The 22,136-nt window shown below is 42.0% G+C and overlaps 1 protein-coding gene across 1 annotated transcript; it reads right to left on the bottom strand.

The window, feature by feature from the left end:
* Positions 1–2,483: 2,483 nt before the first annotated feature.
* On the bottom strand, positions 2,484–18,576 carry APOE (apolipoprotein E). Its single transcript, XM_056541975.1, has 4 exons — positions 18,519–18,576; positions 18,265–18,324; positions 17,381–17,531; positions 2,484–5,033 (listed from the first exon to the last, which is right to left on the bottom strand). Exons 2-4 carry the CDS (start codon positions 18,305–18,307, stop codon positions 4,403–4,405), a joined length of 825 nt encoding a protein of 274 aa, XP_056397950.1. The 5' UTR covers positions 18,308–18,324; positions 18,519–18,576; the 3' UTR covers positions 2,484–4,402.
* Between the last annotated feature and the right edge of the window lie 3,560 nt (positions 18,577–22,136).

Genomic DNA, 22,136 nt, shown 5'->3' with positions numbered 1-22,136 from the left:
CATAGGTTGTATAGATGAAGCTAGGGGCAACCTCTATGGCCCCTATTATGTAGTAGGTTAAGCAGCACTGTATACACACTTTGAATTGTAACTTCATTTTCTGTAGGAGATTAGCTCTTCCCGGAGGGAGTCACTTATTTCAATATACTAAAGATAATAACATGTAATTGTCCTAGACATTTATTAATGAACCCAGTAACCTCAGTGATAAGATGACGTAGAGTCTCATTCTACAACCTTTGACTAGTTTCACATAGAGTCATCCCGGGGTAGAGCGCCATTTCCTGAGTACACGTTGCCTCCTAATTAATCTGTTTTTTAATACATTTAAATAATGTTTTCATAGCATTTTACCCTACTAGCCGCTGGAGCAATGGAGGATCCTAAAATTCTGTTTATCTATAATCTGCCACACATGGTTACAAAGGCTAAAAAAACAAAGTCCAGCGAGGTCATCCTGTAATTCATTGACAGCTTGTTATGTCCTTTTTTTTTTTTAGGATGATACATGGAACTATTATTAAAATGGGAAAATTTTCGCTTCCATGCAGATGTGTCTTATTTGTTGCCTATCCACTCCGATTGGTGGAAGGATATTAAAGGGGTACTCCCGTGCAAACTTTTTTTTTTTTTTAAATCAACTGGTTCCAGAAAGTTAAACAGATTTGTAAATCACTTCTATTAAAAAATCTTAATCCTTCCAGTACTTTTTAGGGGCTGTATACTAAAGAGAAATCCAAAAAAGAAATGCATTTCCTCTGATGTCATGACCACAGTGCTCTCTGCTGACCTCTGCTGTCCATTTTAGGAACTGTCCAGAGCAGCATATGTTTGCTATGGGGATTTTCTCCTGCTCTGGACAGTTCCTAAAATGGACAGTAGAGGTCAGCAGAGAGCAATGTGGTCATGACATCAGAGGAAATACATTTCTTTTTTGGATTTCTCTTTAGTTTACAGCCCCTAAAAAGTACTGGAAGGATTAAGATTTTTTAATAGAAGTGATTTACAAATCTGTTTAACTTTCTGGCACCAGTTGATTTAAAAAAAAAAAAGTTTTCCACGGGAGTACCCCTTTAAGGCAGTGGTCTCCATACTGTGGACCTCTACCTGATGCGAAACTACAACTTCCAGTATGCCCAGACAGCCAACGGCTGTCTGGGCATGCTGGGAGTTGAAGTTTTGCAACATCTGGAGGTCCAAAGTTTGGAGACCACTGGTATAACCTGTTGCAAGACCACCCTGAGGCTAAGCTCTGGTTAGAACACAGCATCAAGCAATTGAAATCCAACATACACATGCAATAGATATGCAATAGCTGTCGCCAAATCTTTGTTTAGCGTACAGCTATGACACCTCTTTTAGCGGCTATATCCATACAGGAACAAATTAAGCCAAATATGTTTGATTCCTTTTTTACTCTGACATCTACAGCCCCATACACAGTAGCCAGTAGACTCATCTTTGGCAGGTACACCCGACTGTAATGTAATAGGTATTGGTATTTAAAGGGATATTCCAGGAATAAAAAAACAGGCCGGTTTTTTTCAAAGACAGCGCCCTCCTTGTCTCCAGGTTGGGTGTGGTATTACAACTTGGCTCCATTCACTTCAATGGAACTGAGCTGCAGAACCACACCCAACCTGGAGACAAACAGGGAGAGGTCTTGGAAAGAAAAAAGGCCTGTTTTTTTATTCCTGGAATACCCCTTTAGGGTATGTTCAGACGAGCGGATTTACAGCGTATTTTACACTGCAGATCCACCGCTGAAGGACCTCTGTATGGTGCCTTTACATGTGCCTGCTCGGAGTGGCAATCATCCGCTACGTGCAGACACACTGAGTCGCCGCGCATGCACAGTGCAGTGTACTCGCACACATCACGGCCGCTCCCCCTGCTCAATGAGCTAGGCCGAGAGCTGGCGCGATGTTCGAGTATACTGCACATGAACGTGGCGACTCGCACATCGCTTCAGTGTGTCTGCTCGTAGCGGCGTATTGCCGCTCCGAGCAGGCACATGTAAAAGCAGCTTCAGCGGTAGATCTGCAGCGTAAAATACGTCTAAAAATACGTCTAAAAATATACTCCGCTTCTCAGCGTTTGGAACAAACTGTTCCGAGCCCTGGAGCCGGCGTTGGGAGATCGTGATGTCATAACCCCGCCCCCTCATGACATCACACCACGCCCCCTCAATTCAAGTCTATGGGAGGGGGCGTGACGGCTGACGCGCCCCCCTCCCATAGACTTGCACTGAGGGGGTGGGGAGTGATGTCATGCGGGGGCGGGGCTATGACGTCACGATCTCCCGGGGCTTTATTAACCCCTTTAGGATTTATTCTACTGCTGGGAGGAAAACACCTATTTATTACCCACTGTGGGGTTAAACATCTATCACAGCAAATCTGTTTATGATACAAAGGAGCCAATTATCCATGGAGTATCTCCCCAGTGATGCTACTACAAGAAAGTCTTCTCCACACACAAAATATGTCAGCCTTTCCTTTTATTTAAAAAATATTGATCGCAATTGAGAAAATATACATATATTGTAGCGCTGACAAGAGAGTGTATGCACAGTGTCCTGGAGACAAAGGAAAGAATACAAAAAGATATTACAAAAACACATAAGACAATGTATGAGACAAAGGTATTAAAGGGTACCTCTCATCAAAGAAACTTTTGATATATTATAGATTAATGTATGCAGAATAACTTTACAATTGCATGTTATTAAAAACTATGCTTCTTTCTATTACATTTTCCACTTTGAAGAAATGACCACTAGGGGTCTCCCTACCAGTCCTGGCAGCAAGCATTTCAGACTCATGCTGGAGTCCTAAACACTACGAGCTGCCAGTCTGCTTTGTTCACAAAGGAGAACACTCAGAGCTGCCAGCCTGCTTTGTTCACAGCCTGTTTGGCTGTGAACAAAGCAGGCTGGCAGCTCTGAGTGTTTAGGACTCCAGCATGAGTCAGAAATGCTTGCTGGCAGGACTGATCGGGAAAAATACAATAGAAAGAAGCATAATTTTCATTAACATGCTATTGGAAAGTTATTCAACATTCATTCATCTAAAATATATCAAAAGTTTATTTGATGAGAGGTCAAGAAGAGCGTTAGAAATACTCTTTGGATGTGATGCAGTCCTGCGCAGAGCGAAGGTATTTTAAACACACAGTAGTTAGATTATGCTTAGTATACAATACAACAGTCTCATGAGGATGGGGTGTTATCATTTGGATGAGTAATTTAACCCCCGGTGTTTGCAGAACTGACTGTTGCCATTGCTTGTAGGCACCAAGATGGAGCCGCAGATGTTCCCTTGTTCCCACAGGCACCAATACTGGACTAGATCAGTGATTTTGTAGACTTGTAGTTGTGCAATGTATGATTTAAAATGCCAGGATTTAAGATTCATCCTAATATGTCCATCATACAGTGGTCCCTCAACATACGATGGCAATCCGTTCCAAACGGACCATCATTTGTTGAAACCATCATATGTTGAGGGATCCGTGCAATGTAAAGTATAGGACAGTGGTCTACAACCTGCAGACCTCCAGATGTTGCAAAACTACAACACCCAGCATGCCCGGACAGCCAACGGCTGTCCGGGCATGCTGGGAGTTGTAGTTTTGCAGCATCTGGAGGTCCGCAGGTTGAAGATCACTGTTAGAGGAAGTTGTACTCACCTGTCCCCGCCGCTCCGGACCGTCCATCGCTGTCGGCGCGTCACCGAGGTGTCCCCGACGCTCCGGTAAGGCCTCTGGTTCCCGGGCATCCTCGCTCTCCGTCGCCGCCATCACGTCGCTACGCACGCCGCTCCTATTGGATGACGGGACAGCGTGCGCAGCGACGTGATGATGTCGATAGACAGCACCGACAATGCAGGGGATCCCGAAGAGGACGCGCCGGAGCCCCGAGGACAGGTAAGAGACATCACCAGAGCTCACGGGGCACCGTAAACGGCTATCCGGTGGCAGCTGAAGCAGTCTGCGCTGCCGGATAGCCGTTTATGCGATGGCCCCGACATACAAAAGCATCGTGTGTTGATGCTGCCTTCAACATGCGATGGCCTCTGAGAGGCCATCGCATGTTGAAATTATCGTATGTCGGGGCCATCGTAGGTCGAGGGGTCACTGTATATCTTTAATTCTTGGTGGCGAAGGACAAATGACTCTGGACTTCAAGGCCTCCAGGTCTGGACCGACCTAGAAATGTAACTATTCTGCTAGTCCATAGTGTCGTCCATGATGAGATTGAAATGTGATGGGCGGATGGTAAATGTTGGTCTTGAAATCTAGAATTGAAGGCAAGCTCTTGGTCCCGGATTAGCAGCTGTTTGCAGAATTGTTACACTTGTCAAGCTATGAGTGTGGTGGTTCTCGTGTTCAGTCTCGTGTCTTATTGCTTCTTGTTCTGGAGACTCTTGGCCAGGTTTTGAAGCTGGTTACGGAGGTTGTCTATGGAAGGGTTGAACCACTTCTTCATCTGTTCCGTCACCTTGTCTACACTGGCTTTGACATCGGAGGCCATTTTCTTGACTTTGTTCTGGACATCTTTTGCCACTGAGGCGAATCTATCCCTGAGTTGTTTCCCTTGTTCATCCATGGCCTCTTTCACAGACTTGAGACGTTCTTCTCCCTTCTTCTTCAGGTTGGTCACATAGGGTTCAATATTTTTACGGAGGTTTTCTACCTTTTCCTGAGTGTTCTTGCTGAGGCCCTCTCCATATTCACTCAGCTTCTGTTTAAGATCTTCGCTGTCTTTTGCGAGACGTTTCTTTAACTTCTTCATGTACATACTGACCTTTCCTTGAACGTCTTCAATGTTCTGATCAAACATTGAGCGCAGGTCTCCTGAATACTGGATGGCCCGAGACTTTGTGTCTTCCATGTCACTCTTGAGTTTATCAGCCAGAGCAGAGACTTCATCATTGAAACGTTGCTGAGCATCCTGGGCCATGGGGCCTACCTTACTCTTCAAGTCATCTGCGTAATCGCTTAATTCCGCCATAGTTTCTTTGATAAGTCCACTAAAAAAAAATAAAAAATACATGGACATGTAAGTGAAATGTACACCGGCAGTGGTAAGTACCAAACTAAGTCAGTACTAGATATACAGTCGGTGGAAAGTCAACAATTGTCTATTTGGCTATCTAGGACAAGGCAACACCGAAAATAAACCGAAACAGTGCACTAAACACATCACATAAAGACAAATCAATCTTTTTAGGACATAGAAATTTTTTTAAAATAGAGACAATATTAAAAAGCACCAGAGAACAGACAGAAGATAGGTATGAATAAAATGATGTGCATACAAAAACAGCCCCCTGAGGAAGCTCGTTTGTAGCGAAACGATCGTTGGGGTTGGGTAGATATGGTCTGGCACCTATATGGATTACACTCTTTTCTAATGCAGGAGGATATTAATATATTCTTTTGTCTTCATGTTCACTGTATGCTTTCATGGTTTTGCTGTTTTTGTATGCACATCTGTATCCACATCTTATGGTCCTTCATACCCGTCTTCTGTCTGTGCTCTGGTGCTTTTTAATATGGTGTCTATTTTGATGAATATGTCCCAATAAAGATTGATTTGACTTTATGTGATCTGTTTAGTGGACTATTTTCTGTTTTGGTTTATTTCCGGTGTTGCATATTTTTGGTGCACTCTTACCTACGGTTTGTGTAGGGTATTTGCTTTTGGGTGACTATCTAGGACAATGCAGAAATCCCACAGAACTCCAATATCAGAGTGAAGAAAGAAAGTGCTTGACAAAGACTGTGGGGACAGTCGAAACATTGCATTTGGTATGAGGAAATAAACGTGCACCCTTTATTCACCCTGGTATGGGAGTGCTGGGGGGTTCTGCATTGTCCTAGCTACTTACTGCTGTCCATCTAGCTGTCCATCTATCTATCTATCTATCTATCTATCACATATCTATCTATCTATCTCATATCTATCTATCTCATATCTATCTATCTATCTATCTCATATATATCACATATCTATCTATCTCATATCTATCTATCTATCCATCTCATATCTATCTATCCATCTCATATCTATCTATCCATCTAATATCTATCTATCCATCTCGTATCTATCTATCTCATATCTATCTATCTCATATCTATCACATATCTATCTATCTCATATCTATCTATCTCATATCTATCTATCTATCTATCTATCCATCTATCTATCCATCTCATATCTATCTATCTATCCATCTAATATCTATCTATCCATCTATCTCATATCTATCTATCTCATATCTATCTATCCCATATCTATCTATCTCCTATCTATCTATCTATCTATCTCATATCTATCTATCTCATATCTATCTCATATCTTTCTATCTATCCCATATCTATCTATCTCATATCTATCTCATATCTATCTATCTATCTATCACTCATATCTATCTCATATCTATCTCATATATATCTCATATCTATCTATCTCATATCTATCTATCTCATATCTATCTATCTATCTATCTATCTATCTATCTCATATCTATCTATCTCATATCTATCTATCTATCCCATATCTATCTATCTCATATCTATCTATCTCATATCTATCTATCCATCTCATATCTATCTATCTATCTCATATGTATCTATCTATCTCTCATATCTATCTATCTATCCCATATCTATCTATCTCATATCTCTCTATCTCATATCTATCTATCTCATATCTATCTATCTATCTATCTATCTATCTATCTCATATCTATCTATCTATCTCATATCTCTCTATCTCATATCTATCTATCTCATATCTATCTATCTATCTCATATCTATCTATCTATCTATCTCATGGTTGAGCTGCCCCACCACACTGCTGCTCCCTATGGGTTGATTCACAAATAGAAATCTTACAATAGAAAATGACTTGTGTGCGCACGGAGCCGGCCCGGACTAGCCATCAGGCACAACCACCATTTTCCCGGGACTGTCCACCTGCCCCCAATGTCAGAGGTTTTATTTGTTTGTTTGTTTCTTATTAAAAGAAAAACTATAAGGGAAACATTTGCACCTTTTTCTGTGTTTTGATCCAAAACACTGACCAAAATGAGGCAAAAAAATGCTTTACAACATAGAGTGGGATCATGGACTAACTCTGTCCACCAAAATGCCACTAACAGCAGCAGTAGAGGCTCATGTTCAGTCTCGGCCATACACGATGCCTTTGAACATGTCCCGACGTCTGATGTTTGGGTTACATTCCATGTTTCTGCAGATGAATTGCTGAGTCTCACAAATACATTTTATTTCCCTGCAGGCGACAGCCCTCCCCTCCCGACACACAGTCGGCAGCCAGAACAGAACTTGTTTCACTATAAAATGATTCCAAAACATTAGCAGTCACACGAGTCAGGTCGCTCCGACTTGCATCCACATTTTTTTTTACTTTTTTTTCTACCCATTTCACGCCTTCGGTTTTCAATGCAAACTACAAACTTTTTTTCAACTTTTCTTATTTAATGGAAACAAAACTGTGAAGGCTCCTACAAATGTATCTCTAAGGGGTCAAAAACAGAGAACTACAAATGTTGCATTTATTTCATTTGTATTTTAGTTCTTTACCATGTTTCCATATATTTTTGCAGCTAGAAACAGTCTTGTTTAAATTGCTACCTTTTTTATTTTTTTTGCAAAAACAGCACTACCTTCGTCCACAGGTTGTGTATAGTACTGCAGCTCTGTCCTATTCGCTTCAATGGAGCTGAGCTGCAATACCAGACACAACCTGTGGACAGGAGTGGTGCCGTTTTTGCAAAATACTAAACAATCATTTCTATATTTCACACTGTTTGCACATTTGCATCCAGTCTAGACAATGCTCTGTGAGCTCAACAGCCTTCAATCTAGAATCTGTTTTTTTGTTTGTTTGTTTTTTGTTTTGTTTAAGTTGTTTGCAGTTTGCAGCTCAGAATGAGACTCAAAATACGATGTGTGAACATAGCTATACAGTGCAGTAAGCAGGGCAACTGTGCTGAGCTATGGTTACACCCCTTTTTTTTAAGCTGCTTTTTGTGCCTCAAAAAAGGATACCTGTGATGGAAAGTGAAAACACAGCGTGAACGTGGCCAAAAAAAGCGCAAAAAATTGAAGAAAATTTAAAATGATTCTCTTCTTTAAATTTTTTTTTTTTTTTAGTATTTTTGTTTCCTGCTAGACAAACTATGATTCAATTAACTGTTAATTGACTTTTGACCGTTTTACAAATTGTTTTTTTTTTTGCCTATTTTTACCTGTATTTGTAGCCTTGTTGGGCGACAGCAAACGCTATAGTTTTTTTGGTCCATATTTTTAGTCATTGTTTGCATCATGCTAAGTTCCCACACTGTTTATTTTTCTTTTTCACCCACTTTTTGCTTTTGGCCCTTTTTTTTATCCTTCCCTATGGCTCATTAAAAAATTCACCTAAAATAACCTAGACCTAATAACAGCTTTTATATTTTGGGCCATTTATGGCTGTAAAATTATTAAATGCGTATAAAACAACCGTTTTACTATTGAGATCAATAGAATTCCATAATAAAAAAGTTTTTTTTTTTTTTTTTTTATTGTAAAATGGGGGCATTTCGTGATCATTTTATGGTTTAGAAAAAGGCCCCCAAAAATATTTGTAAACCTCCCCTAAGGCTCTGTTCACATCTGTGTGGATTCTTCAAAGATTCTATTACATTGACTGGGGAAACAAGCGCAGAATGCAGCTTTATTCTTTCCAGTGAAATGATTGGTGAAGGTCATTGGTGTCCTATGTGCAACCAATCCGCCACTCTGTGACAACAGGAGATTTTAAATTACATAGATTGTCTCTTTTGAAAAAAGACATAAGTCCATGAGGATCAACCAAGGAGGTAAAGGGAAGGGGTATGGGTGAATGAAGGAGGGGGGGGTTGTCTATATCTCTGCATAAGCATTCATGTTATATTGTTCTAGGAATGTATCTAACCCTGTTTTGAAGCTTTCAACTGTTCCTACTGTGACCAGTTCCTGAGGTAGACTGTTCCATAAATTCACAGTTCTAATGGTAAAGAAGGTGTGTCGCCCCTTTAGACTAAACCTTTTCTTCTCCAGACGGAGGGAGTGCCCCCTCGTCCTTTGAAGGGGTTTAGCCGTGAACAGTTTTCCCCATATTTTTTGTATGGGCCATTTATATACTTATATACAATGATCATACCCCCCCCCCCCCTTAAACGTCTCTTCTCAAGACCAAACAAACGTAATTCTTTTAATCTTTCCTCATAGCTAAGATGTTCCATGCCCCATATTAGTTTAGTTGCGCGTCTCTGCACCCTTTCCAGCTCCACAGTGTCCCTTTTATGGACTGGTGCCCAAAACTGAACAGCATATTCCAGGTGAGGCCGTACCAATGCTTTATAAAGGGGGAGTATTATGTCCCTGTCCCTTGAGTCCATGCCTCTTCTGATACATGACAATATCCTGCCGGCTTTGGAAGCAGCAGCCTGACATTGTGCTATTCTGTAGTCTGTGATCTACAAGTCACCCAGATCCTTCTCTACCAGTGGATCTTCCTATGTTACTCCCCCTAAGACATATGATGCATGCAGGGGCGGATCCAGAGTCTAGTCTCGGGAGGGGCACAATCAGTGTATTGTGCGGTGGTCGACCCACCCCCTCCCATAGACTTGCATTGCGGGGGTGTGGTGTGACATCATGCCCACACCCCTCTTGACATCACACCACACCCCCTCAATGCAAGTCTATGGGAGGGGCGTGTCGACCCTGTAGCCCACACCCAGCATTCGGAACAAAATGTTCCAAACACTGGGGCAATGGACTACCCCTTTAAGTATGCAGCATAGTCGTCCCCCCCCCCCCCACATTAGGTTGGCAGCACAGTTTCCCCCACATTAGGTAGGCAGTATAGTTCCCCCCACATTAGGTTGGCAGGATGTTCCCCCACATTAGGTTGGCAGTATGTTCCCCCACATCATATTGGCAGAGGCCCCCACAGACACATAGCCTCCAGCCATATACAGTGTATGGCTGGAGGCTGTATGCTTGTGTACTGCCCCACTTCAATTCTTTGTCCACCGCTCCTCCGGGGTCACAATCTACTGCTATGGCCTATAGGTCCCGGGACCGGAGGAGCGATGGTCGGAAGTTAACGGGGGTATCCTTGTGTCCCGAAAAGATATTTCGGGACACAGGGATGTCCTTAATAGTGATGGGGAAATTCATCCCGTTCTGGATGCATGTAGCCACTGGATGCATGTAGGTTATTACACCCTTTATGACATATGGTGCTGCAGGTTATTACTCCCCCTAGGACATATGCATGCAGGTTATCGGTACCCAGATGCATAACTTTACATTTATCCCATCCTCTATATCATAAATAAAAAAGTTGAAGCTGGCCCGTTAATGATCCTTGGAGTACACCACTAATAACCGGGGACCAATCAGAGTACAAATCATTGACCACCACCCTCTGGGTACAATCATTAAAGTGTACCTGTCACTTAAAAAATAAAAATAAAAACTTTTGACATGTTCTAGAAAAATTTCAAAGGTTTTAATCATTTGGGGTCTGAGACTCCGACCAATTGATGGATAGAGCTGAGAAAAAAAGCACGGTTGACTGGGACAATCCTATAGACTTACATTAAAAGTTTAACTCACTTAGCACACTCGGGGTCCAGGCATGCAGGTGCCAATCAACACTTTTGACTTGTCTCTACAACATCTTAAAAGTTTTTTTGTTTTGTTTTTTAGTGACAGAACCCTTTAAGCCTGTTTTCAATCCAGTTACAAAGTAAACTTTCTAAACCTAAAGATCTTAAAGGAGTACTCTGGAGGAAAAAAAATGTTTTAAATAAACTTTTATTTAGTAGCCTAAGCCTTCCGGTACTTATCAGCTGCTGTATGCTCCAGAGGAAGTTGTGTAGTTCTTTCCAGTTTGACCACAGTTCCCTCTGCTGACACCTCTGTCCATGTCAGGAACTGTCTAGAGCAGGGGAGGTTTGCAATGGAGATTTACTCTTGCTTTGGACAGTTCCTGACATGGACATAGGTGTTGGCAGAGAGCACTGTGGTCAGAATGGAAAGAACTACACAACTTCCTGTGAAGCATACGGCAGCTGATAAGTACTGGAAGGATTAAGATTTATAAATAGAAGCAATTTACAAATCTGTATAACTTTCTGGCACTAGTTCATTAAAAAAAATATTTTCCTTTAGAGTACCCCTTTAATTCACTTATGAGGCGTCTACGAACTCAAATAATTCAAACAGGTATATTCTGCATCTTTGTAACATACTTTCTCTTTAAAGGGGTACTCCCGTGTAAAACTTTTAATGAACTGGTGCCAGAAAGTTAAACAGATTTGTAAATTACTTCTATTAAAAAATCTTAATCCTTCCAGTACTTTTTAGGGGCTGTATACTAAAGAGAAATCCAAAAAAGAAATGCATTTCCTCTGATGTCATGACCACAGTGCTCTCTGCTGACCTCTGCTGTCCATTTTAGGAACTGTCCAGAGCAGGACAAAATCCCCATAGCAAACATGTGCTGCACTGGACAGTTCCTAAAATGGACAGCAGAGGTCAGCAGAGAGCACTGTGGTCAGGACATCAGAGGAAATGCATTTCTTTTTTGGATTTCTCTTTAGTATACAGCCCCAAAAAAGTACTGGAAGGATTAAGATTTTTTAATGGAAGTGATTTACAAATCTGTTTAACTTTCTGGCACCAGTTGATTTAAAAAAAAAAAAAGTTTTCCACGGGAGTACCCCTTTAAGTTCTTCACCATTTTTAAGATCTATTCTTGCCGATAATAAATGGAGAGATTTACTAAAAACCTCCAGGTCTTGTGACAGTGTATCAGAGCAGTTGTTTACAAGTATATCACCAGAAAATGTTTTATATAGCTTCCACGTGTAATGTTTAATTGACTGACAGCAAGCAGAGATCTTAAAAATATCATGAACACACAAAATATATTAGAAAGTTGCAGAATGATCGTCTCTTCAACAATTTATTTCTATAAGACTTAAAGGAGTTATCCAGGAAAAAAACTTTTTTTATATATCAACTGGCTCCAGAAAGTTACACAGATCTGTAAATTACTTCTATTAAAAAATCTTAATCCTTTCAGCACTTATGAGCTGCTGAAGTTGAGTTGCTCTTTTCTGTCTAAGTGCTCTCTGATGACACGTGTCTTTGGAACTGTCCAGAGTAGAAGCAAATCCCCATAGCAAACCTCTTCTACTCTGTGCAGTTCCCGAGACAAGCAGAGATGTCAGCAGAGAGCACTGTTGCCAGACAGAAAAGAACAACTCAACTTCAGCAGCTGATAATTATTGGAAGGATTAAGATTTTTTTAATAGAAGTAATTTGCAAATCTGTTTAACTTTCTGGAGCCCCTTTAAAACAATGTTGGAGATGAATCCATGTACTTTGTTATCTGACTGGTGGTAGTAATGTAATATAATAAAGGACGATGATGGACATCTAATACTGGGAGGGGAGATGAGCAGCTGCTGACAGATGATTCGGGAGGTGATCATACTGCACATACTTTATCACTTGTCTCCAGGCTACTGTCACAGACACATAGTATGTCACTCAAGTCTACAGGCCCCGTCCTGTTCGGGTCATTCCTTCAAGACTCTCATCGCTCATAAACTTCTACGCCTGGAGTCAATAGCAGAACTGTATATACATAAACTTACACTCATCTGGGGGAACATCCTCAGCTCTGGTCTTCGCAGGTCCATGCTGTGTGAACACAGGCCTAACTGTGTTTTATACATTGTGGGGAATTTATTAAAGGGGTTGTCCAGTAACAGAAAATCTGACCTAATTTCTTCCAAAAAAACAGCACCACCCCTGTCCTCAGGTTGTGGATGGTATAACAACTTGTCTCCATTCACTTTAAAGGGGTACTTCACTCTAAACATCTTATCCCCTATCCAAAGAATAGCAAAAAAAAAAAAAGAGAAAAAGAGGTGCACACCTCGTGCAGATTACCCGGTGGATGGGTATGGGGAATGCAGCCAAATAAGGCTGGGTTCCCACTACGTTTTCTCCCATAGGGGAGCGCAAACGGCAGGGGGAAGCTGAAACCTCGCGCTCCCGTATGCCTTCGTATGCGCTCCCGTATGTAATTAATTTCAATGAGCCGGCCGGAGTGAAACGTTCGGTCCGGTCGGCTCATTTTTGCGCCGTATGCGCTTTTTCGCCGGACCTAAAACTGTCGTCAATCACGGTTTTTGGTCCGGTTGTAAAAGCGCATACGGCGCAAAAATGAGCCGACCGGACCAAACGTTTCACTCCGGCCGGCTCATTGAAATTAATTACATACGGGAGCGCATAGAAAGGCATACGGGAGCGCGAGGTTTCAGCTCCCCCCTGCCGTACGCGCTCCCGTATGGGAGAAAACGTAGTGGGAACCCAGCCTGAGGTGGATCCTTACCTGGCAGAGTTATACAAAGAGCATAACATCTAGAAGAGCATGTAGCAAAGTCAGCCGCAGCCTCATGGTCCCTCCGGTGATCCAAATATGAAGACCAGTAGTAAAGGGCAAAGCAGGTTAGAGGTACAAGAGTTCCTCTCGAAAATGAGACATCAAACGGGCGCAGACTTCTCAAGGGTATAGATGAAATATTGATTTTATTCCAAAAGACATGCCAAAGGCATGTCTTTTGGAATAAAATCGATATTTCATCTATACCCTTGAGAAGTCTGCGCCCATTTTAATGTCCCATTTTCAAGAGGAACTCCTGTACCTCTAACCTGCTTTGCCCTTTCCAAAGGATAGGGGATAAGATGTTAGATAGCGGGGGTCTCGCCATTGGGGGTCTCGCCTGTCATTCGGTGCACGGAGTGAACTCCGCTCTGTGCACGATAACTGGTGATGCCAGCCGCCACACTCCCTCCATTCACGTCTATGGGAGGAGGCGTGACAGCTAGTACATCGCCATCACACCTCCTCTCATAGACGTGAATGGAGGGGGGCGTGACATCACGAACGTGGAAATTGCGATCTTATCCCCTATCCTTTGGAGTACTACTTTAATAGAACTGAGCTGCAATACCACACACAACCTGGGGACAGGGGTGACTCTATTTTTGCTAGAAATAAGCTCTGGTTTTCTATTTCTGGATAACCTCATGAAACAGGGCTGAAGTCCTGCAGGAACACGTGGGAACTGAGTTCCCGCACTTTTTCCACAGCAGGAACACTGTTCCCATTAGCAGTACCAGCCCTTGAGTGGATGTCTTAGGTGAGTTCCCACACTTTTTTTCCCCCCAAGACTTGACCCCTGCCTTTAATTAACAAATAAAAACTCTTGACTTGTCCTAGACTAGTTTTGATCGGCGCATTCTCTCCCGTCTCCGCGTCACGTGATCGAGGCGAACTCATAATGTAAGTCTATGGAGTGATTCTCAATCACATGACACTGAGAAGGGAGAGGAGCGCGCAGCGGCGAGGACTTCCCCTGGCTTGTTCTCCTGATTGGCAGAGGTCTGAACACTCAGACCCCCGCGGATCAAAACTTTTGACATTTCACTAAGACATGTCAACATCTTTAAATGGATTATTAAACTCAATAAACCATCAAAATCAGAATTGAAAACTTTAGCTTTTACTTTAAAAGAACATTTTAGGGATCTTTCAGTCTCAGTTTCAGTCTGCATCCTGACGAGAAAGGGATATTGATGTATACTGTGTTGGAGAGCAGTGATTGGCATTCATTTCGATGGCCAACCTAATGACTCCTGTTGGGCCACATGCGATCATTTAATGGAACCCAATAGCGCAGCAGGACATTCTATTGAGTCCTGTTAAGCTGGCCCATTTCAGAGTTAAGTGGCCCACACTAAGTGACTTCCTTCAGGCCATTGAAATGAAGGGCACCGGTTGTTCTCCGCCAGCAAATTCCCATTTCTACAATAACAAAAGGCCGATCATGAGAAAGTTCCAAAACAATCTAAAGGTTATGGCCAAATCTCACAGTAAATGAGACCAGGTGGCCGCTATCGTCTAACAAAGCCAAAATATATGACACTTGTTGACATGCTGGTAGAGGTCCCATGTCTCAATTATATCTGTGTGGTCACTGGTAATTTTTTTGTAGATGGGTACTGCATAGCGCCATCTGCAGGGGAATTTGCACAGAACTGTTACGGAAGGGTCTTCCTCTGTCCTGGGGAGGACATTTATACCCATTGGTTAAGAAGTCCGTACCACGGGCTCTACTTGATTGACAGCAAGAAATCATAAAAGCACCTGGGGACAGTAAGTAAGGGTGGTTGATGGGAACAGAGGACACCAGAGGATGTCATGAGGCAGTAAGCCGTCTCCACCTGCCCCAAGGGGGGGGCACATGCCAAGATGAAGGCCCTGAGAGACCGTCCCAGGTGCTGCTTTGTGTCCTGGAAAGATACTCGGTAATATTATAGTTATGTATTATGTCTTTTCCTCTCTTCTTTGTTTCTATATACAATAGCTACTTTAGACATGCAACTGGTAACAACTGTCACACCCCACTCCCATAGACTTGCATTGAGGGGCGGGGCTATGACATCATGAACTCCCCGCGACGGCTCCAGCGTTCGGAACAGTTTGTTCCAAACGCTGAGCAGTGGAGTACCCCTTTAAGGGAGTTGCCCACAGGGATGATTTACATATGAATAGTGGTCTCACCGTGCATAATCTCCTCCCACAAATTTAAGGAGGTCCACACATGGGTCACCATCATGTGTGATCAATCAGATAATACTGACATTATTTGGTAGGTCCCACCATAGATCAAATCACTAATACTGACAAACACCTTAATGACCACAATACGGGCTCCAGCTTTATCTACAAGGAACAGAAAAACATGCAATCCTTGTAGTTTAACCCATTAGATGGCAAGGTCAAATTGTGATTGAAGTTTTTGGGCATCTGTCACCTTATTGGTGACAAAATTGCAGGGATGCGGATGGGTTTCCATGGCAGCAGGGGGCCTAATAAAGGCTTCCTCGGTATGCCCGGTTTTTACACCTATAAGGCTTTGCCTCCAGCAGGGCCAAATAGGTCACCTGTCAACTTTATGTTTACAGGATAATACATTACACTAAAGTAGTAGTGCAGTGTATTGTATGAGCGATCGTGTGATTGCATGTCCCCTTGTGGGACTAAGAAAAAGTATAAATAAAGTTTAGCAAAATGTTTTTACATTATATTAAAAGAAAATCCCACATTGTCCCATAATGCATAAAAAAAATAAAAATAAAAAAAACACTTTCATATCGGCCTGAACAATAAAGTCATCTCGTTATTTATCCCATATGGAAAATATGGGAATAAAAAAAACAATGCCCAAATTGCCTAAAAAGCCAAATGTACCTCAAAATGGAGCCATTAAAAAAGCACAACTGGTCCAGAAGGATAAAAATAAGTTATGGCTCTCGGAAAGCAGCATTTTATAATTTAGAGGAAATTGCTTGGCTATCAAAGAGTTAATGCAGTTTTAGTTTTTTATTTTAAAGCATATTTATTACTAGTGATGAGCGGCATAGGCCATGTTCGAATTCACAATATTTCGCGAATATATGGCCGAATATTTGTCCTATATTCGCAAAATTCGCATATTTGACATATTTGCGGTTATTTTCGCTTTGCGTAATTGTGCATGCCCGTATTCGCATGTGTGTATGCGCATACGATAACTGTCTACCCATCTATCTATCCATCTATCTCACATCTATGTATCTCCTAATTCTTTGGTCTATGCAGAAGTGCTAATGGTTCTATGACATTTTTCATTTTGAATATTGTTATGTCATATTCGCGAATATCGTCACTCTCTATCTACCTATGTTATTTTAGTGACGATATTGGCAAATATGAGGATATTCGCATATTCTCATATTCGCAAATATTCGCTCTCCAGTCTAATACAGTAAATAGTATAGGAGCCTTCTTTAGACCACAAGCTGGAAGCAGGGAGGGATGAGATCACTGTCATGTGTTCTGTGGGGAAAAAAATATTCGCAATTATGAATACATAGCGCTATAGTCGTCATATTAGTGAATATGCGAAATTTGCGATAAATATTCCAATTGAGAATATTCGCGCTCAACACTATTTATTATGGTGTATTGTATCTGTTCTTCTCGTAGCCCATAAGACCAGATCTCCATCAATAACAGACATTGTATTGGATACTATATAATGTAAATGGCTGCCTATATTTCTAGTGGGATATGTTTAGTCCCCTCTGCACCTACGATCTTGAGAAGCCGCCGACCTGGTCCTATAGCCAAATCTCCCATAGAAAGTTACCACCACCATGACCCCAACTCTTGCTTGTCATTCTACTCACTCAAGCTCCTTGCCGATCTGAGAATCTCTCATCCTTAAAGTGGCTTCATCTGCGGCCTCCTCCACTTTGTTCAGTGTCTGCCAAAAGCTGTCCAGGGCAGACTCCCATTTTGTCCTGGGTGCGTCTTTGAACAGGGATCGGGCTTGGGCTCCTGTGGAAATAAGGCGAGTAAGTGATATCCAAAAACTCAAGATAGAAAAAGCTGAAAGCCTGGCACCAGTAGTATAGGGCTCAATGGGTATGTATATATTCCTTATACGTGTAGGATCACCATAGGAAGTAATACGCCTGCTAAGGGTGGTGCTCACCCAATGCGGTATAGTCCATATAATGTGGATAAAAGAAGAGGAATAGACGGGAGCAACTCACCCAAGACCCAAGAGGAGGTGGCAAAGTCTTTACTTTATTGTATATCGTGCAGACATAGGTGCAAACCACGGGGGGCAGATGTCACGGTGGGGGAGTAGCAGACAACGATGGGCCATGGTCCGTATCGTGCTTTCAAAGCACTTCGTCAGGCCCCTCTGAGGGGCCTGACGAAGTGCTTTGAAAGCACGATACGGACCGTGGGCCGCCATTGTCTGCTACTCCCCCACCGTGACATCTGCCCCCCGTGGTTTGCACTTATGTCTGCACGATATGCAATAAAGTAAAGACTTTGCCACCTCCTCTTGGGTCTTGGGTGAGTTGCTCCCATCAATTCCTCTTCTTTTATCCACATTAAGTGATATCCAAGCCTAAAGGTTCTAGTGATGCCAAGTATGATGACAACATGTTGGGCTTCAGTAGTAGTCACTGTATTATTGAGTAGTACCGCCATCTATTTATCCCGTAAGTCATCACTGCCATTATCTAGTCATACATTTCCCCATTAAACAACCTACCTGCCAAGAGCCCAATGGCCAACAGCAAAATAGTCCACTTCATGGTTCTTCTATAGGATCCTAGAAGAGAAAATGGATATTAAATGCAATAAAATGATCAAACTAAAACCCCAACCAAGGGCAACCATCACTCAGTTCTACGCATTTTGCCCAAAAGTAGTCCATTTCCCAAGTTCAAGAAAAGTCCCTCATTTCAATGTAAAGGTATTGGTCTCAGTCCCTACCCGACCGTCACCACCAGTCATCTCACTCACCTTCTCAGTAACATCTGCTATCCTCCCTCCGCCTCCCTTTATATAAGCTGCTCGCTGTGAGTTGTAAGGGTTGCACTCTTGCACCTTGAAGCTGGAGGCAAACACATGATCAGCATTAGGGTGGAGGGGGCGAAGTCTAATGAGCAATCTGGACTCTGCACAAGGTTAACCCTAAGATAGCTGGAAAGTGACAAAAAGGGAAGTGATGAATACATCCAAGAGTGTTCAATAAGTCATCCCAGCACCACTTATGGTCAGCTGGTATGTATATACCTACCATAGCCTCACCTAAAGCCCATAAAACTATATTCAAAACCTAAACCTTCTTAATGCATACTCTTCGATTTCCAGGGATCTTACCTCTCCTGGTGCTTGTGAATCAGATATAGAGGTCCCTGGTATTTATCAGAAAATACAGCCCCCCCCATTCAATGACCCTGGAAATATGTTATTAGGGTACAACAATTATTGGTCACCCATAGTGATTAGCCAATATATGCAAATTAATCCTATTATTTCAGAATTTACAGTTATAATTTATCGTGATTTTCTTTGTGTTTTGCAGAGTGGTTAAGCTCACAATGTATGTCTGGGTGCCCTGTCCCAGATTTGTCCTGTAAACATATTCATCTGTTCCCCGCTCCTGCCGGTGGCCGGGCCTAGGATGACATCTGCCTCTTCAGCCTTTAGTGACCATTTAGTGATCTCTAGGGTTTTTTTTCAGTGGAGCTCTCAGCTTTAGCCACCCAACCAACAAAGACCACCATGGATGTTTTCTAGACTTCAGTTTTATGATTCAAAGAGTAGCACCCAAAATGGACCCAAAGCCCTGTAATTGTGGAGTGCAGTGATATTGGGCATCGCTTCCATTGAGTATTACTCATTTAGGTTTTGAATGTTGGCTCTATCTATCTACAGTATCTATTATCTATCTGTCTATCTATCTATCTATTATCTATCTATCTATTATCTATCTATCTGATGTCTATCTATCTATATTCTATCTCATACATATCTATCTATTGTATCTATCTAATGTCTATCTATCTATTTATCTAGCAAATGGATATACAGCAGCACTCCCGGAGTAGTGATCAAAGTTGTGGCTTTATTGAATCACCAAAGTGTTACAGCGACATTTTGACCACCTCTCGTGGCCTTCATCAAGCGGGTTGATGAAGGCCATGAGAGGTGGTTGAAACGTTGGTGATTCAATAAAGCCGCAACTTTGATCACTACTCCGGGAGTGCTGCTGTATATCCATTTGCTAGATAAATAGATAGATAGATAGAAATTGGAAATATCCGCAGCACACTGAGTAGTAAAATTCAAACAAGTTTTATTCCATCACAGTGGGGGTGTCCAGAACAACACCCCCACTGTGATGGAATAAAACTTGTTTGAATTTTACTACTCAGTGTGCTGCGGATATTTCCAATTTCTGCTTACACATGGATCCCTGACCCGGGTCTGGACTCTGCGTGCACCGAATTTTTGTTGTTTTTTTTGGGTGCTGCTCTCCTTCTACTATATAGATAGATAGATAGATAGATAGATAGATAGATAGATAGATACAGTAGATAGATATGTATAAGATAGATAGATAGTATATATATAGATATAAAATAGATAGATAACAGATAGATATGAGATAGAATATAGATAGATATAAGATAGATAGATAGATAGACATCAGATAGATATGAGATAGATAGATAGATAGATAGATATGAGATAGATAGATAGATAGATAGATAATAGATACAGTAGATAGATATGTATGAGATAGATAGAATATAGATAGATATAAGATAGATAGATAACAGATAGATATGAGATAGATAGATGATAGATAGATAGAATACCTACCAGTACCCAAGCACAATGAAAGGGACCTCAGATTTATGCTTGTGGACCCTCGTTCACAATGTGTCCCTCCATTAAAAAGAGGAGGAGATCAGATCAGTATCCTTAAAGGGGTACTCCGGTGTTAAACTTTTTTTTTTATCAACTGATGCCAGAAAGTTAAACAGATTTGTAAACATCTTCTATTCAAAAATCTTAAGCCTTCCAGTACTTATTAGCTGCTGAATACTACAGAGGAAATTATTTTCGTTTTGCAACACAGAGCTCTCTGCTGAGATCACAAACACAGTGCTCTCTGCTGACATCTCTGTCCATTTTAGAAACTGTCCAGAGTAGGAGAAAATCCCCATAGCAAACATATGCTGCTCTGGACAGTTCCTAATATGGACAGAGATGTCAGCAGAGAGCACTGTGTTCATGATGTCAGCAGAGAGCTCTGTGTTCCAAAAAGAAAAGAATTTCCTGGAAGGATTAAGATTTTTTTAATAGAAGTCATTTACAAATCTGTTTAACTTTCTGGCACCAGTTGATTTAAAAAAAAAAAAAAAAAAAAAAAAAAGATTTCCACCGGAGTAACCCTTTAATAAAAAAGAGTTGAGTTGGAACTTTAAGCTCCAGTCTTTAAAACCGAAAGGTCTTAAAGGGGTACTCCACTGCTCAGCATTTGGAACAAAATGTTTCAAATGCTTAGAGCCGGCCCCTCATAATGTCACTTCCCGCCCCCTCAATGCAAGTCTATGGGAGGGGGCGTGACAGCCGTCACACCCCTTCCCATAAACTTGCATTGAGGGGGCGGAGTATGACATCATGAGGGCCCGGCACCGGCTCTAAGCATTCAGAACATTTTGTTCCAGATGCTGAGCAGCGGAGTACCCTTTTAACGTAGATTTCCAGATCACACATGACATGTGTGATGCCTGATATGTGTAGTTATTCCCTCTGCCTGATCTGTGTTTTTGTTAATCTGTACATTATGCAAATATTTTAATTTTTTTCTTCTTTTCTTTCAGAATCGGGTCAGGAACATGGAGGAATCACAAACTTCTATTCGGAGAAGATAGTGAATTCTGGAGACCCAGATGAGCAGAAATGTGAATTTTTCCAATTTATTTTTATTTATTTTTGTTTTTCCTTTTTCTTCTACCACGGATGTGTAGTTATACTTTGGAGCTTTCCATCCATCGAGGCCTTTCCTGGTAAGGCTGGGTCCACACTACGTTTTGTCCCATACGGGAGCGCATACAGCAGGGGGGAGCTAAAACCTCGCGCTCCCGTATGTGACCGTATGCGCTCCCGTATGTCATTCATTTCAATGAGCCGGCCGGAGTGAAACGTTCGGTCCGGTCGGCTCATTTTTGCGCCGTATGCGCTTTTACAACCGGACCTAAAACTGTGGTCAACCACGGTTTTAGGTCCGGTTGTAAAAGCGCATACGGCGCAAAAATGAGCCGACCGGACCGAACGTTTCACTCCGGTCGGCTCATTGAAGTGAATGGCATACGGGAGCGCATACGGTCACATACGGGAGCGCGAGGTTTTAGCTCCCTCCTGCCGTATGCGCTCCCGTATGGGACAAAACGTAGTGTGGACCCAGCCTTATGCAGATTTGCAGGTCTGATGGGCTTATATGCTTTATACTGCAAGCTCTGTCATTCAACATATACTCCCATATCAGGGACTTGTACCCCTCATGGGTCCTTTCGCCCTCTATGATGGAGGATGGGTGACCAAGATTTTTATACCCTGGAGCCG

Source organism: Hyla sarda, chromosome 10 (assembly GCF_029499605.1).
Source record: "Hyla sarda isolate aHylSar1 chromosome 10, aHylSar1.hap1, whole genome shotgun sequence".
Taxonomy (NCBI): Eukaryota; Metazoa; Chordata; class Amphibia; order Anura; family Hylidae; genus Hyla; species Hyla sarda.
Note: the sequence above shows the minus strand (reverse complement) of the source record. Positions and strands in the feature narration are given on the sequence as shown.

Bases quoted from the DNA above. Each gene is read 5' to 3' on its own strand.
- APOE (XM_056541975.1), bottom strand. From the start codon at position 18,307: ATGAAGTGGACTATTTTGCTGTTGGCCATTGGGCTCTTGGCAG. The intron at 17,532-18,264 runs GTAGGTTGTTTA...TTATTTCCACAG, and splicing joins GGCCATTGGGCTCTTGGCAG to GAGCCCAAGCCCGATCCCTG. The intron at 5,034-17,380 runs GTGAGTAGAATG...ATTTTTTTTTAG, and splicing joins CAGATCGGCAAGGAGCTTGA to TGGACTTATCAAAGAAACTA.